Source organism: Rosa chinensis, chromosome 6, assembly GCF_002994745.2.
Source record: "Rosa chinensis cultivar Old Blush chromosome 6, RchiOBHm-V2, whole genome shotgun sequence".
NCBI classification, from domain to species: domain Eukaryota; kingdom Viridiplantae; phylum Streptophyta; class Magnoliopsida; order Rosales; family Rosaceae; genus Rosa; species Rosa chinensis.
Genome location: NC_037093.1, coordinates 36,378,377 through 36,393,384, shown reverse-complemented (window position 1 = coordinate 36,393,384; position 15,008 = coordinate 36,378,377). Strand labels below are relative to the sequence as shown.

The following is a 15,008-nucleotide window of genomic DNA, read 5'->3' as shown; positions in this document are numbered from 1 at the left end:
ACTATACTATAGTACATTCTTGGTTAATTTTATTTGTTCTTGGGGTTATTTAGTTTCTTATTTTTGCACTTAACCAAAAAAAAGTGGTGTGCTAGTGTTAGAGGTGTGCTAGTATAGTGTGCTTTATGTAATGATTTTTTCTGACAGCCCTTTGGATAAGCCATAAAGCCATTATTATACTGCTTGCTTAATTGTATAATGGATGACATTTTCAACTAAAAAAACTATTCATTTAAGAACTAAAATAGAAGAATCAGTACTTTGTTCAATGCTAATCCACTACACAATATATTTACATAAAAGAATAATAAGTTAATCTAAATTATTGACATTCTCAAAAAAACAAAAAAATCTAAATTATTGACAAATGACAACTAATTATCTATATGTCTAACTTGCACTTATTCTCATCATACCATAAGTCCAAATCATGACCAACCATTCTTCCCTTCCCTAAACTATGCACATACACAACGTCAAAACTATGTGAACACCAAACGTCGGTTATCCAATATCTCCCTGTAGAGTTGGGCAATTGAAGAAAGTCCGATGACACCACCATGTTCATCTTCAAACTCATACGCAAGTGCCCTCTTGTTCTTTCCTCCCTCATCTTTCTGTCCAGTTCATTGTCAAAATCCTCATTAAGATCATGATTTTTTTGTCCGCAATGCTTTGTTTCGAATTTTAGAGTCACCATCCCTTGTTTCTCGCTTTTGATCTCTAACATCGGTTTCTCATTCGAGGTGCACGAGACGCCATGGTCTTTGTAAAAAAGAACGCTTTGGAGGTTTCGTATGATGATTTTCATGTCTCTGTCTCTGCTGGTGTCGTTGATGTTGTTGTGGTTTTGGATGGTTATGTTCGCTTCCCATTTTGCCAAAGATGGAGGAGCTCCTCGAACATGAAACAAATGTTCTACTGTTAGAGAATGCAAACGAACGATGATTTCGCTTTGTCTTGGACTGTACTTTTGGGACATATACACGAAACCCAATATCGAGAAACCTGTAAACCATAAAAACGCAAACATTGAAAGCACAATCTTGGCCTTGCTTGGAGGTCCTGCTGTACTGTTACTATTGTTTTTTGAAGATACCATTTCTGCACGAAGAATAAACCCAGCATCCAAGATCAGAATTCAAGTTTCATACTTGTCTTGGTCATTTGTTGAAGTTAAATTCAAGACCTTGTATGTAAAGAACAAAAATTTAATAACTGAAATATTGAATTAAAGAGTCGTAGGTAGAACTAGTTATGTTAAACAAAACAAGTAGCATATAATAAGGTAGTATGAATTTGTTGTTTGCGGTTTGAGATGGTTCAACGTTGTTAACTCTTCGGGAATTGGTTACAACTAAAATGAATATTTTTTTCAGATCGAGCTCACAATTCATAATTCTATTTTTGGTTAATACTAATAACCACTAACATTACATACTGTTACTGAAGTTGTTTATAACAAAGTGTAATGGATGACCAATTATATTATGTGTTATATATATAATCTTTTTATTTTGTCAAAAAAAAAAAACTGAAATTAGTTTATAACACACTGCTAGCCAGCTAGTATCTTATAACACACTGCTAGCCAGCTGATATCTTAATTGCCAGCTATGCTACAACTAGCTTTTTTTTTTTCTTTTTCTTTTTTGAAAGGAAACTGCAACCTTGTTGGTGTGTGTATATATACATGGCCCTTTTAGTGAGGAGAAATTTTTTTTTTGGGGTCAATTTAAGAGATCGCTTATCTAATTTGATCAAATATCAACATCTCAACCATTCAGTTTTAGGTCTATATGAGTAGATCTGCAAATTTTCTGCCAAATCACTAAAAATTAAGGCATTCATAATTGAGATTTACAATTATAAATATGAACGGGTAAAGTTTGACAGATTCAGTTCGTCCATTCATTTAATGTAGTTCGGAACTTTAACAATTATCAATTTGGCTGAAAATTTTCAGAAGTGATCTATATATTAGCAGCTAAAAACTGAACGGTCGAAATATCGAAATGTGATCGAAAAGTGGGGTCTGACAAGGGATCCTTAAAATGACCAAAAAAAATGTATCCCTCACTATAAGGAGCATCTCCAACAAAATGGTATTTAACCACGTGGAAGACCAAAGGATATAATTGATTGTTCAAACTCTTCTCCAACCCATATGTCATATACACGTGGATTTGAAATAGAGCCCTCCTATGTCAAATTTGACAGCTTGAACTCCTTCTGTCTTTTATTTTTTACTCTCTCTCTCTCTCTCTCTCTCTCTCTCTCTCTCCATTCTTTTGGTCATTTTAAGGGATCCTTTGTGGGACTCAATTTTCGATCATATATCAACATCTCGACCATTCAGTTTTTAGGACTCCATGAATAGATTACTTTTGTAAAATTTCAACTAAATTGATGATCACTATGGTATTGAATTAGATCATATCAATGGATGAACCGAAGTTGTCCAACCTGAACCATTCATGTTCAAAATTGAAAATCACAATTATGAATTAACGACCATCAATTTGGCTGAAAGTTTGCATAAGTGATCTACTCATAAAGACCTAAAACTGAATGGTCGAGATACTAATATATGATCAAAAAATAGTGCCACAAACAATTTTTCAAACTGGCCAAAAAAATAGATCCCTCAAACTAAAAAGGCCTTGATACATATATATGGTGTGTGTGTGTAAAGCTAAAATATGATTCACATAATTTTTAGCCACTATTGTTAGGCACTTTTCCCTTGAGCCACAATCCACTCAAGTTAATACTTGTGGTGCAAGTTTTGGGAGAGTTCATTAACATCTTTCTTAAAAATCTCTCATTGAGTCTAGTGTTTGCAAATTTTCATTTATTAGTAGTTGATTTATGCTCAATGAGTTCATATCCGCCATTTGATTAGGCATTTTTACATCGTATTTGGCTTCCCTTTCTGGTTGTTTGTTTGGAAGTACGTTGAATGAAAATTATTGATGAATTTGCTAAAGAACAGAGGAAGAGATTGGAATAATCTATTTGAATTTGATGATTGCTTTACAGTACAATGTCTAGATTTATACAAGGACTATAGTCTATCTAAGGTAAGAACTAATTGCTTGATTTACAGAATATATTGGATTGAAAGTAGATACAAGAAACGGATAACAATCAGTAAATCAATACTCTTTGATTTAGGATTTGCCATTGATTCACAGAGTAATTGAAATTGAAGCACTGATCAATGCAATGACCCGCAGGCTGGACTATCAAGCTGGACTATCTTTCTTGGTTATCATTCCCCTGCAAGCTGAGAGGACGAGCACGGACTCGAAGCTTGGATGCAAGAAACTGAAAACGCTGAGTAGATAAGCCCTTGGTGAAAATGTCAGCTGTTTGGTCAACAGTGGAAACATAGGAAACTGCCAGCTCTTTTCGAACAACCTTATCCCTCACATAATGGTAATCAACTTTGATATGCTTGGTTCTGGAATGGAAAACTGGATTGGAGGCCAAAGATATAGAGCTGACACTATCACACCAGATCCGGGGACATGAGAGAAATACATTAAGATCATGAAATAGAGATCGAAGCCAAGACAACTCAGTAGCTGTGTAGTCAAGCTGTTGGTACTCAGCTTCAGCACTAGACCTAGAGACTGTTTTATGTTTCTTTGAGCTCCAAGAAATCAGGTTGGGACCAAGATAAACACAGAATCCACCAGTGGAATGACGATCATCTAGATCACCGGCATAATCGGCATCTGAATAGGTAACTAACTTGTGAGAACCTGGCTGATAAACTAACCCATGATTAATGGTACACTTCAAATATTGTAGGATTCTCTTTACTGCCACCCAATGAACATTAGTCAGTGAGTGCATGAATTGACACACTTGATTGACAGCATAGCAAATATCAGGACGAGTGAGACTGAGGTACTGTAAAGCCCCAACAATACTTCGATATTCAAAAGGATCCTCTAACTGGACACCATCATAGACACTAAGCTTCTTGCCAGATAAAACAGGCGTAGGATAAGGTCTAGAATCATGGAGCTTGGTCTTTTTCAACAAATCCACAATATATTTGTGTTGTGTCAGATGCAAATGATCACCATTATAAACAGCATCAATACCAAGAAAGTAATGAGCAAAGCCCAAATCTCTCATAGAAAATAAGGAGTTGAGATTATGAATGAGGTGTGATATGTGAGAAGAGTTGTTACCCGTGATCAGTATGGCATCCACATAAATGAGAAGAATGATATAGATGCCTCGATTATTGAATGAACATAGAGTAGTCAGCCCGTGATTCCAGGAAGCCAAGTTTTTCTAAGTAATCCGAAAAGCACTGAAACCAAGCCCGAGGGGCCTGTTTTAAACCATATAAAGAACGGTGGAGCTTGCAGACATGTTGTGGGAATTTAAGATCGACAAAGCCAACAAGTTGCTTCATATAGACATCCTCATTGAGATAGCCATGGTAAAAAGCATTTTGGACATCTAACTGTCTAATTGGCCAACGATGACTGACTGCAAGAGCAAGAACTAGGCGAATTGTGGAGTGCTTAACAACTGGACTGAATGTTTTAGTATAATCAAGGCCCTCTTGCTGATGAAAGCCATTGGCGATTAGCCTTGCCTTATATTGCTCAATACTCCCATCTGAGCGTTTCTTGATTCGGAATACCCATTTATTAGGAAGAATATTAATTGAGGAGGACGGTGGAACTAAGGACCAAGTACCTGCTGTTGCAATGCTTTGAACTCATGATCCATTGCTTCACGCCATTCTTGATACTTTGCAGCTTGTGTATAACAAGTAGGCTCAAGAGGAAGAGCTAGGAGAGTAGAGTGCATAGCATATCTGGGATTGGGCTTGCTAATTCCATGTTTGCTGCGAGTCACTATGTCGCCATGATTTTGCACTTGTGACACCAAAGGAGAGGCAATTCCTCCAACTGAAAAATTTTCAATTGGTTTTTCAGCTATGCTTTCTCTCACAGCTGTTCTCCACGGTTCAGGGAGTTTCCTGTGCAACAGGTTAACTAGATTAGTATTTTCTAGTTCGCCGATTGTACAGTAATATTCTTGAAATTCATTCAAGTATTCTTCAAAATATCTCATGTCATAGATTTTGAGAGCATAGATATTTGATTTGGCCGTTTCTCTAGCCTTTTCACTCAGATTTGAGAGGTCTCCACAGAACTGATCGTACAGGGGTACTGCAAAATCATATGGAGATTTTGAATTTTTTATTTCTTCTAGCCAGTCTTTCCCTTTGGCAGTTTCTTTGAACGATAGATAATACTTTTTGGCTACTCCAGTGAGAGTAGTTTCATAGTACACCTAAAGATCTGGTGCTTCAAATTTCCAAGGGTAAGAGCAGAGGCCATCATCAGGCTATCTACCCATTGGTCAATGGCTTTTCTTTTATTTAGAGACTTGTCTAGATTTAGCCAGATGTCGTAGTTCATGATTGGAACTCTAAGCATATTGTCCTCTGGGACAAATCTTTGAGAGTTTCTCTCTTCTTTTCTGCCAATGGGGGCTTTCTGCACAGGGAGTTTTAATTTTCCCTTTTCTCAAATGATGAAAGTTTTGGAGCTATCTCCTTCTTCCGTTTCAATATCTTCATAAGGAAGGATTTTTCTAACCTTTCCTGTTGAGAATTTTTTCATTTCTTCGATTAGTTTTTCTAATCGTTCAGGATTTTCACAAGATTCTGCTTCATCATAGAGTCTATAGAGCTTTTCTGCTCTAAGCATATTAACTGGTCTGTTCAGATCAACTTCTAATTCTTCTTTAATGATAGGCTCTGATGGTTCTTCAGAGTAGTTGGTACCACTAACACTAGCTTCTCTAGTGCTGTAACTTCTTTTGAGAAGACTTTTGTTTATCCTGATATTTTCAGGACAGACATTACTTTTTCTGTGATTGTCGAAATTTAGACTGATTTCTCCAGTCTTTCTGCTTTCATAAATTCTCGCTTTTGTACTTTCTGGTGGTTTCTTCGGACCAAATAGTTTCCATTCAACAGGAAAAGTCACTTCATTCCAAGTAACTTTGTGAATTTGTTGTGAATGGTTCTTCTGACTGGTAAGGAATCCAGTAGTAAGACCTGGGATGTTTGATATCCTTGTCTTGGGTTCTACTGTGGTACTCATCAGTTTATAGTATATTCTGTATGCTATTGCGAGTTCTTGCATATCTTCTTTCATTGATATGCCATCTGTCTTGACTCTCAGTCGTAGACAGTGAGCTGCATCTTTCAAGCTGGTTGAGAAGTTTGGGAAATAGTTGAAATACGCCACTTGATTGCATAGGGATGCTTCAAGGGTTCCCAACAGGCTAGCTTGAAAATTTGTTAGTCTATTGTCTTGTAAGACACATAGAACTGAACAGTTTATACCTTCTCGAGCAAGAAGTTTTATGCCTACTTGGACTGCTCTGGCAACTTCTTCAAGAGTGATCATCAAGAGATCTGTTTCTCCTGTTGTTGAGGGGATTGTGAATTCCAATAATTTGAAATGATGGCTATCCATCAGTTCAAACTTTCCCCTTTTGTAGATTTGTTTGAAATCTAACTTTGGAATTGAGGAGTTTTTTTACCTCCTGTTCAATTTCGTTGTATTCAAATTCTTTAGCATTTAGGAGTTGCACTCCTTTCTTTTTTCCAAAGATGTTCATCATTTTAACATCTCTTGCTTCTAGATGTTTCGGTTTTTTTTTACCGAATACTAGTAAGACTAGTAGATGGTTCCAAGAAAATCATGTTTGGAACAAGATTCTTGTCTGGTTTTTCTAATGGTTTAAATCCATTAGATTTCTTTGTTTTTACTAGAGGCACTTTCTTGTCCTTTAATATATTTTCATAGAATCCATCGTTTTTTGCTGTTCAGTGATTTTTCTACCAACATTTGTTAGCTTTTCTTCTTCCGTTTTTGGAAGTTCTTTGATATAATCTATTTTGTGCTCCAATTTTTCTAATTGGGCAATTATATCTGGTACTTTTTCTAGATGATTTTGACATTTAGATACTTCTTGTATCAGCTTCTGATATTTCTCATCAGAAGATTTTAGTAGAAAATTCAACTTCTCTATTAGCAATTTTGAGATTGTCCCCATTGGGGATTCCCCTTTTGAGCTCTTTGCAAGCTCTGATACCAGTGATGTGCGGATCTAACTAATGCTCAAATAGTCAAGAGGTTTTTGTTCCTCGCTGACCATGAATTTCAGATCTTCGATATTTTTCTCAATCTTGTAGATTCTTTTCTGTACTAAGAATATTCTATCCCAGTAGTTAGGAGTGACTCGGCTGAGTCTGTCTCTGTAGTTTTTTTGCTCTTCTTAGCTTTTCTCTTTCTTCTTCTAGCTCTTTTTCAAAGCTTCTGCAATTTGCAAGTCTAATCTAGACAAAATAATATCTAAATGTGCGATTATGGATACTGAGGTTTAACTATTTACCATTGAATACAAAGGATGAAATGTAGCTATAACTAACATTTAAACAGATAATTTCAAGATATGGGCCCACCACGCTTTATCAAAAGAAATAATATATTGTTTAAGAGAAAAAAGATGATGGAGAGGAGTATTAGTGGGATGAATAGTGAGTGGTTTTGAAAAATAGGGAGAAAAAGTGGGAAGTTTTGTGTGAGTGGGGAATGAAAATAAGTTGGTGAGGTGTAAGAGAATTTCCCCTATTTACAACATCAAGTTATTTTCGTTGAGGCCCAAAATGCCCTAGTTGAGTTCACCAATTTACACCTCCCGTCCCGTTGTGTCTTCAACTCCTCCGTCTCTTCTGTTCTCCACTTGACCGTAGACTCTTCAAATCGATTGAGTCAGGTACTTTCATTCTGCCCTTTATTGCTTATCATCTTCCCCAATTTTCATTCTTCCCCGTTCTCTCAGCTTCTTGGGTTTATTTCTTATTATCATTTCCCTTTAATTTCTCATATTTTTTCACTTCTGATTCCTTGGGTTTTTGATGGGTATATGCAACTCTATTCCAAATAAGAGGAGAGAAATATAAGTGGGTTTGATAAAATTGTTGGGTTTTCAGGATCATTTAGTGAAATGGAAGCCCAATTTTTCCGGTTTCTTAAGATTGTGGGTGTGGGCTACAAAGCCAGAGCTGAAGCTCAGGGGCGGTTGCTGTATCTGAAATTGGGTTACAGTCATGAAGTTGAATTGACTGTGCCTCCTGCAGTTCGTGTCTTCTGCTTCAAGAACAATGTCGTTTGCTGCACCGGAATTGATAAGGAGAGGGTGCACCAGTTTGCTGCCGCCGTTCGTAGTTGTAAGCCGCCGGAAGTTTACAAAGGCAAGGGAATAATGTACATTGACGAGGTTATAAAGAAGAAGCAAGGAAAGAAGTCTAAGTGATTCAATGTTTATCTATGCTTTGGACATGGTAATGTTTTTGAATTTTTGCCGTGTTATCGTCGGGAAACTCTTAGTGGTTTGGGATCTTGTTTCAAACTATTGTTATTTGAGATATCTAATTTCTTAGTAGATCCCTTATTTTCTTGCCACAATGGTGATAGAGCTAACTTCACTACACATTAGGCTTTAGATAGTATACTTGAGGATTGACTTATTCTTGGACCGGATGAACCTATGAGGTCATAGCATCATGTATTACCGGTTTGGTAGAGTTCCAATTCTGATAGGAAAGCCTAAAACATTGCATCTCTGTGCTTCTGCTTTAGTTTTAGCTCAAGTTGAAGGATTGAGTTAGGTGAATATTTTTCTTTTGGCTATTGAGGAAAACAAATATAGGTGTAGTGTCTACATGTGCAACTTCTCAAGAGAAAAGGCTGCAGAGTTGCAATTCCCCTCCCTCGTAAACTCATTATGCATCTGTCATGTAATAAAGATGTATATAAGATCTCATGTTATAGAAAGAACACTTTCTATCCTTGAAGTTTCATTTAGCTACAATAAATACTTTTATAAATTGTCAATAGAGTGCTTGAAGTATTCATAAATGATGTTTAGGCAAAGATTAGATTTTTTTTTTTTCCCGAAATATGTGAATATTTGATTTGGTCAATATGGTTTCATTATTATTATTTGTGATTTCTTCTTCATTTTGTTCCTGGGCACTGCCTGATTTGCTTCTGAGTCTGAAAATATGATGTTTTCGGATGTATATTTTTGGATTTTAGGTGGTTGTGTAAGTTTAATGGTACTATCAAAGACGGGCTCTTTGAGGATTTCTACTGTGCTTCGTACCTAATGATTTGGTTATTGATAAGAAAGTGTTATGAATTATGATTCTTACTTTTTTATAAATGACTGATTTATAAGCTTACACACTTCTCCAAAGTTGACATCAAATTATATATATATATATATTTTTTTAATTTAGGCTCTGTTTGATTCATATACCAGTTTTCGAAAAATAGTAAAATTGAATCCTCAGTATTTATAACGAGGGGCTGCTAGGATTGAAGTAGCTTGAAGTTTTAAGATGGAAGAAAAGTAGTTCATGGCTGTCCTCTTCTTTTGCAAACTTGGTTATAATCGCGACTTTATTAGTTTTTTGCTTTGGACTTGTTTACAGATTTGCTTAATTATTCGCTTATCGGTTAATTGAGTTGGCTAATGATTCTTTTGTTGATTATTGTAAATCTTAAATTATTTTGCCACGAATTTATGGATTGGTGATGCTTTTGTGTTCGGCTTTTGATCAAAATGGAGGATAGTTGAGGTTGTATTTTGATGGTATACAGTATATTTTGATTCCAGTTGGTAGAGTTTAAATGGTATTGATATATAAGAGTCAGAATACGAGGTACTAGTTGACTTTTGGATGTCTGAGCTTTTTTTTTGTGTGACAAAGTGAGCCTGATGACATCTGAATATAAGGTTTTAGTGATGAGAAAACCCCGGCACTATCAATCTCAATGTAACTCTTTGGCATTGCTTTTTTTTTTTTTGGATAGACTCTTTGGCATTTTTGTTATTAGGTACTTTTCCAATCTAGAATAGGCCAATAACTATGCTGAGGGCATAACTTATCTTCTGAGAAGTAGCTTTTCAAGAGGTTGGGAGACCAATTGTAAGAGAATATAGGCCAGATCATTTAAAAAAGAATGTTATATTTAGTATGGCAAATATCTTTAGAAACTGTAATAGTCTCTTTTACATAAAATGCATTTGTTTAGTAACTTTTGTTTATGTTCCTTGAAAGAATTTGTTTGCCCTATACTTTGCTACTGATACTACCCTTACTATAGATGTCAGTTGGAACTTGCAATTCAGATTCAGTTAGTAGAAAGGAAAGGATCAGACAACCATTAACCTCTAAATAAAACAGAGATAGCTCTACAAAATTCAAATGGAACAGAAGAAGTATTGACGGGTACAAGGAGAAATGAATGGATGTTTCTGTTTCTTAATCTTGATTCTTTTTTCGTGACTGAGGACTTAAATATATATATATATATATATATGTGTGTGTGTGTGTGTGTGTGTGTGTGTGTGTGTGTGTGTGACACTCACACACACGGGATTTTCAGGCTTAGTAAAAATGTATGAATGATTTATATAACAAGGATCAGATGAGATAAGACACGATCACTTAGTTTAGGCTTCTTCTGGTCAAGTCCAATTTTAACATCTTTTAGCTATGGTGATTGCTGGAATTATTACTGTTTTGATGATTTTCTCTGAGTTTATTGAGTCTTTGATTGTGGAAACTTTAGCAGATGTCTGTAGCAGATATTGATATCAGTATATGATATTGCATAAGATAAGGCTTAATATGTTTGTTAACCAAATACCATTGATTTTTGGCTTGAGGAAAGGAACAAGAAGTCTCATCCTTATTGTTCATAGCTTTCCCCCGTAAAATCTACTTTCCAGTAATAACAAGCATATTGATGAGGAATAAAGCCATAAATTCTCAAGCCTACTTCTTGTTATGACCCGTCGACACAGATCATTTACATTACTAGTGTAAGCAATAATGTGCTTATTATAAGTGCAATCACTTGCAAATATCTGGTTTATTCACTTGACATCCTTACGGATGGTATATAACTAACCATCTAAGAATATAAGTTGATTATATATCAGAAATATATCTAGATTTTAAGTGACAGCACAATGAAATAATAATTCTATCTGTTTGAACTTCCCTTTTGTGGTGGCAGATGATGGATCAGTTTCGAGTTGGGATTACAACATTTGTATCCTTCATGACAGGATTCAGTTGTGGAAGTTGCATCATAGGTTCTTCTTGCTTTCTTTTTAAATCGGTTCAATCCCTCGAGTATTGAATGGATGGCCAACTTGGTTTAATTCCCTCGAGTATTGAATTATAAACCAACACTCCCCTTCCTTCCAAAGATGATTACAGTAATCGGCTTTTTCCTCACGTGAGGGCTTGAGCAAGATGCACATAATTTGAGGGAGCACATAGAAATGATCTTCATCCTGATTCATATTGCTGTTAGATACTCTTCCCATGGTGCCTGTTTTCTCTGGAATTGATGGAAGTTGCTATTAGAGTAAGCACGACATTCATTTTTGTCGCTCAATCGGCTCTGTAATTGAGAGAAAAATTGCTTTTTGTTTTCATAATAAAGGTGATGTTATGGATTGTAAGTTTGTCCTTAGAACACAAACAGGTATATGTTTGGTCTTAGAACATGAATGATGCTCAAAACTTGCATCCTCACATACCAAGCTTAAAAATGGCACCCCTAAATGCCCCAACGCATATAGAAATCTCTAAATCTAACTTTGTCAATCCCTGAACAGAAGTGTACGGTTTAAGAGGTAGACGAAGCTTCCAAATGAAACTCCACCTCCATGTATCTCATCCTTCGTACATGAAACATAAGCCGGTTTGACAGAAAACTTATCATTTGAACAAGCCTCCACATGTGTCTTTTTGGATAATATTTTCAGGAAGCAGGGTCAGAGAAACAGTGACTTGAGCAGAGGGCATTTTGAGCCTCTAAAGGCAGCATTCGAAATGTTCAGTCATCTGATCTGCATCCAAAATTTACAAGAGCATCCGCAACCTAGTTCCCCACTCTTTATCGGTGCTTGTAAGTTGCGTTATAAACAAAGCCAGAGGTGTCAAATGTTCCCAATCCTCAAATTTGAAGCACACGTTGTTGATGCTCCATTTCCTTGCACCAGAAATAAGTTGTAACCAAGTAGCAGTTTTGAGAGTGAATTCTAATCAATAATGTTTTGTTGTTGTTTAGGGTTCCATCGCATTCCTTTCATGATCAAAGTTCTGGGTAACCTTTAATTACTACCTTTCCAGGCAGGCTTCAAAGAAGCTGGCTGTCTAAACCTGTTCAGTTACAAGTTTCCAATCTAATTTGACCAAAGCTGCAGTATTTGAACCAGGCAGATGTCTAAGCCCGAATCCGCCATTATGTTCTGGACTTCTGGAGTACATGAAACAGCTGGGATTTTAGAATCATGTCCCCGAGAGAGTTCAGGTTCAGTTGTAAGCTTGAGGTGTTTATCTTTGCCCATAAGTTGTATTTTGGATTCATGGGAAGCACAGGTTTGCTTTGTATATCAAAGCAATAATTTCAATGGTATCTAAATCAAAAAGAAAAAGAAAAGATCTTGGAAAACAACAAGGAAGTGGTGTTGGTTCTGGGATTGCACCAGTCCAAGAAATGCAATTTGTAAAGCAAAGCAATGAACCAGAAAGAAAGAGAGAGTCAGAAATCTCGTGTGGAAGTGCCGCTCATCGAAACCAAGATAATCATGGTTACTGCGTTTGCACATCGCTTATCATCATCCTCTCTATATCTCATTCATACACACAAACATCGACAAAAACCAAGAAATAAAAAAAAACAAAACAAACAAACAAACAAGAACATGAAGAGAGGCGGAGCTAGCTGCTCAACTGAGAGCGTTGCCCTGATAGCGGCGTTACCCCCCTCCTTTAAATAAGACTAGGGCTCGAGAGAGTTCGACCCAAAAGAAGAGCCCCGAGAAGGCCATTGGCCAACTTGACCCGGACATGTGTGATGAGTCCATCCTGCCCAATTAGGCCCAAATAAGGATACAAAACTATATTTCATGATTTTTTTTTTTTTTTTTGCAGAAATTGTAATCAACGCACTCTAAATTTCAATCTACACAACTTTTTGTTGTCTTTATTGTACAAAATTGTCTATTATATTTTAAATATTTTATTGCATTGAGGATATTATAAACTATTTAGACAATAAAGATATATTTTCTCTCTTCCTCGAGAAACCTAAAACCCTAAGACCGGTTCTTTTCTGATTGAATAATCGAGCTCGTTCGGCGGAGCCTCGATCGATGCTGGCCTTCGGCCTCGCCTACGTCTTGGGGTTTGCTGCCGGACGGGTATTCGATCCAATAAGTTTCAAGGGTGTTCTATGGGTGGTTGCGCTCGAGGTAGTTCCAGACGGCTTTCGGCTTGTGTTTTTCTGGAAACATCTTTGATCAAGACCGGCGGCATGGGTTCTGAATCGATGGTGGTGCAGATGGTGAGGCGCTAAACCGGCGTGATTCGAGATCAGGTCTTAACGGTGTGGGGCGCAACGGTTTGGGTCGAAGTGGCAGGAGGTCGCGGCGACGTCGATCAGGGCCAGCTTGATGGGCTCTGGAGTTGGACTATTCCTCTGGACGCTCTTGGAGCTCTCTGACCCGAGACGCACCCGCTACCCGACCTGGCCGGTGCTCCACTGTTATGAAAATAGGCTTAAATAGGCATACTTGTTCTGAGTAGGGGACTCATTATGTGTCATGTGTTGTGCACGTGTGCAGTGGGTTATATAAACCAGAACTCTGTACTCCTTTCATTATCGATCAATATATCAGAGTTTTCCTTTTGCATTTTTTTCTGCATTTCGTTTCTTCGTTGGGGTCGTACCCTAACAACTGGTATCAGAGCCCTCATCATGGGGCCGAGGAGCGCTGAGACTCCACCTCCATACTCGTCAGCACCGCTGCGTCCACCTGAATTAGATGAAGTGAGGAGGAAGAGGATCCAAATTGCAAGAGAACAGGCCGCTGAACAAGCAGCTGCGTGGCGCCGTGAGTTTGAGAAAACTATTGCGTCGTTCCGGTCTGAGTTACTAAATGAGCTGAGGCAATTTCGATCGGAGCTCACAGCTCAGGTGATGGAGCCGTCGAGGCCGACCTCGGCAGGACCAGTCAGATATCTGCCAGTGACTCAGCCTGTCTCCTCAGAGCTGCATTTTGGGACCATTGATTCTTACAAACCAACACCACCACCGGCCACAGCGGGTCTCTACCTGCAACAACCACCTCCGCCGCCACCTAGACCATCAGTCACCGTCCACGCGTTGGCTGAGTCACCATCCCCAGCCCACATGAGGTACACCAACCGCTCAGTCTCAATTGGTGATTTCAATCACAACATGAACCAGCAACATTTTTCCTTGAATGATGATTATGGTGCTTTGAGTCTTGTCTCTGTTGCTAAAGTGACTGATATTGATGAGAAATTAGATATGGGAGAGGGAGAGAATTCTGATAAGATGGTTAAGGTGAATAGTGGGGTTGGTAGAGATTTCAATGAGTTTAAGAGTGGCAGTGCTAAGCAGGACGAGGGTGGTTCTATTGAAGATAAGGAGCAGCTGAGCAATGGAATGTTAGAATGTCATGCCCTCCAACTGTTTGATAAAATGCCAAAGTCAGAAGGGTGGTGTAATGCAGGAAGGACCATTATTGCCCCTATGAGTATTCGAGACAAAGGTGGTGGACTCACTTCTCATCGTGAAGTTGTTGATGCTTCTGATGAGATGACAATATGTTCTGTCAGTGCTACGCAGGACGCTGGTGGTTTCATTGAAGATAAGGGGCAGGTAGACTTCACAACTCCTTTAATATCTAAATCTCTGAATACAGAAAATGATGAAATTGTGAATGCCAAAGTTGAAGTAGTGGAAACCCTTTGTGAACATTCTGATGAGAAATTAGATATTGGGGAGAAAGAGAGTTTTGATAAGAGGACAGAGAGTTCAAAGGGAAATTTG

The 15,008-nt window shown here is 37.6% G+C and overlaps 1 protein-coding gene across 3 annotated transcripts; it reads left to right on the top strand.

Annotated features, from left to right (window-relative positions):
• The first annotated feature begins 7,676 nt into the window (after positions 1-7,676).
• LOC112172774 (60S ribosomal protein L6, mitochondrial) lies at positions 7,677-11,630 on the top strand. 3 transcript variants are annotated; one of them, XM_024310250.2, is made up of 3 exons: positions 7,677-7,833; positions 8,051-8,401; positions 11,151-11,630. In XM_024310250.2, exon 2 carries the CDS (start codon positions 8,065-8,067, stop codon positions 8,371-8,373), a length of 309 nt encoding a protein of 102 aa, XP_024166018.1. In that variant the 5' UTR covers positions 7,677-7,833; positions 8,051-8,064; the 3' UTR covers positions 8,374-8,401; positions 11,151-11,630. The 3 variants fall into 3 exon arrangements, with proteins under 3 accessions (XP_024166018.1, XP_040363651.1, XP_024166019.1); XM_040507717.1 differs by lacking the exon at positions 11,151-11,630 and adding an exon at positions 9,623-11,119; XM_024310251.2 differs by lacking the exon at positions 11,151-11,630 and having other exon boundaries at positions 7,678-7,833; positions 8,051-8,511.
• The last annotated feature ends 3,378 nt before the right edge of the window (positions 11,631-15,008 follow it).

Coding starts and splice junctions, on each gene's coding strand:
- LOC112172774 (XM_024310250.2), top strand. CDS start 8,065: ATGGAAGCCCAATTTTTCCGGTTTCTTAAGATTGTGGGTGTGGGCTAC.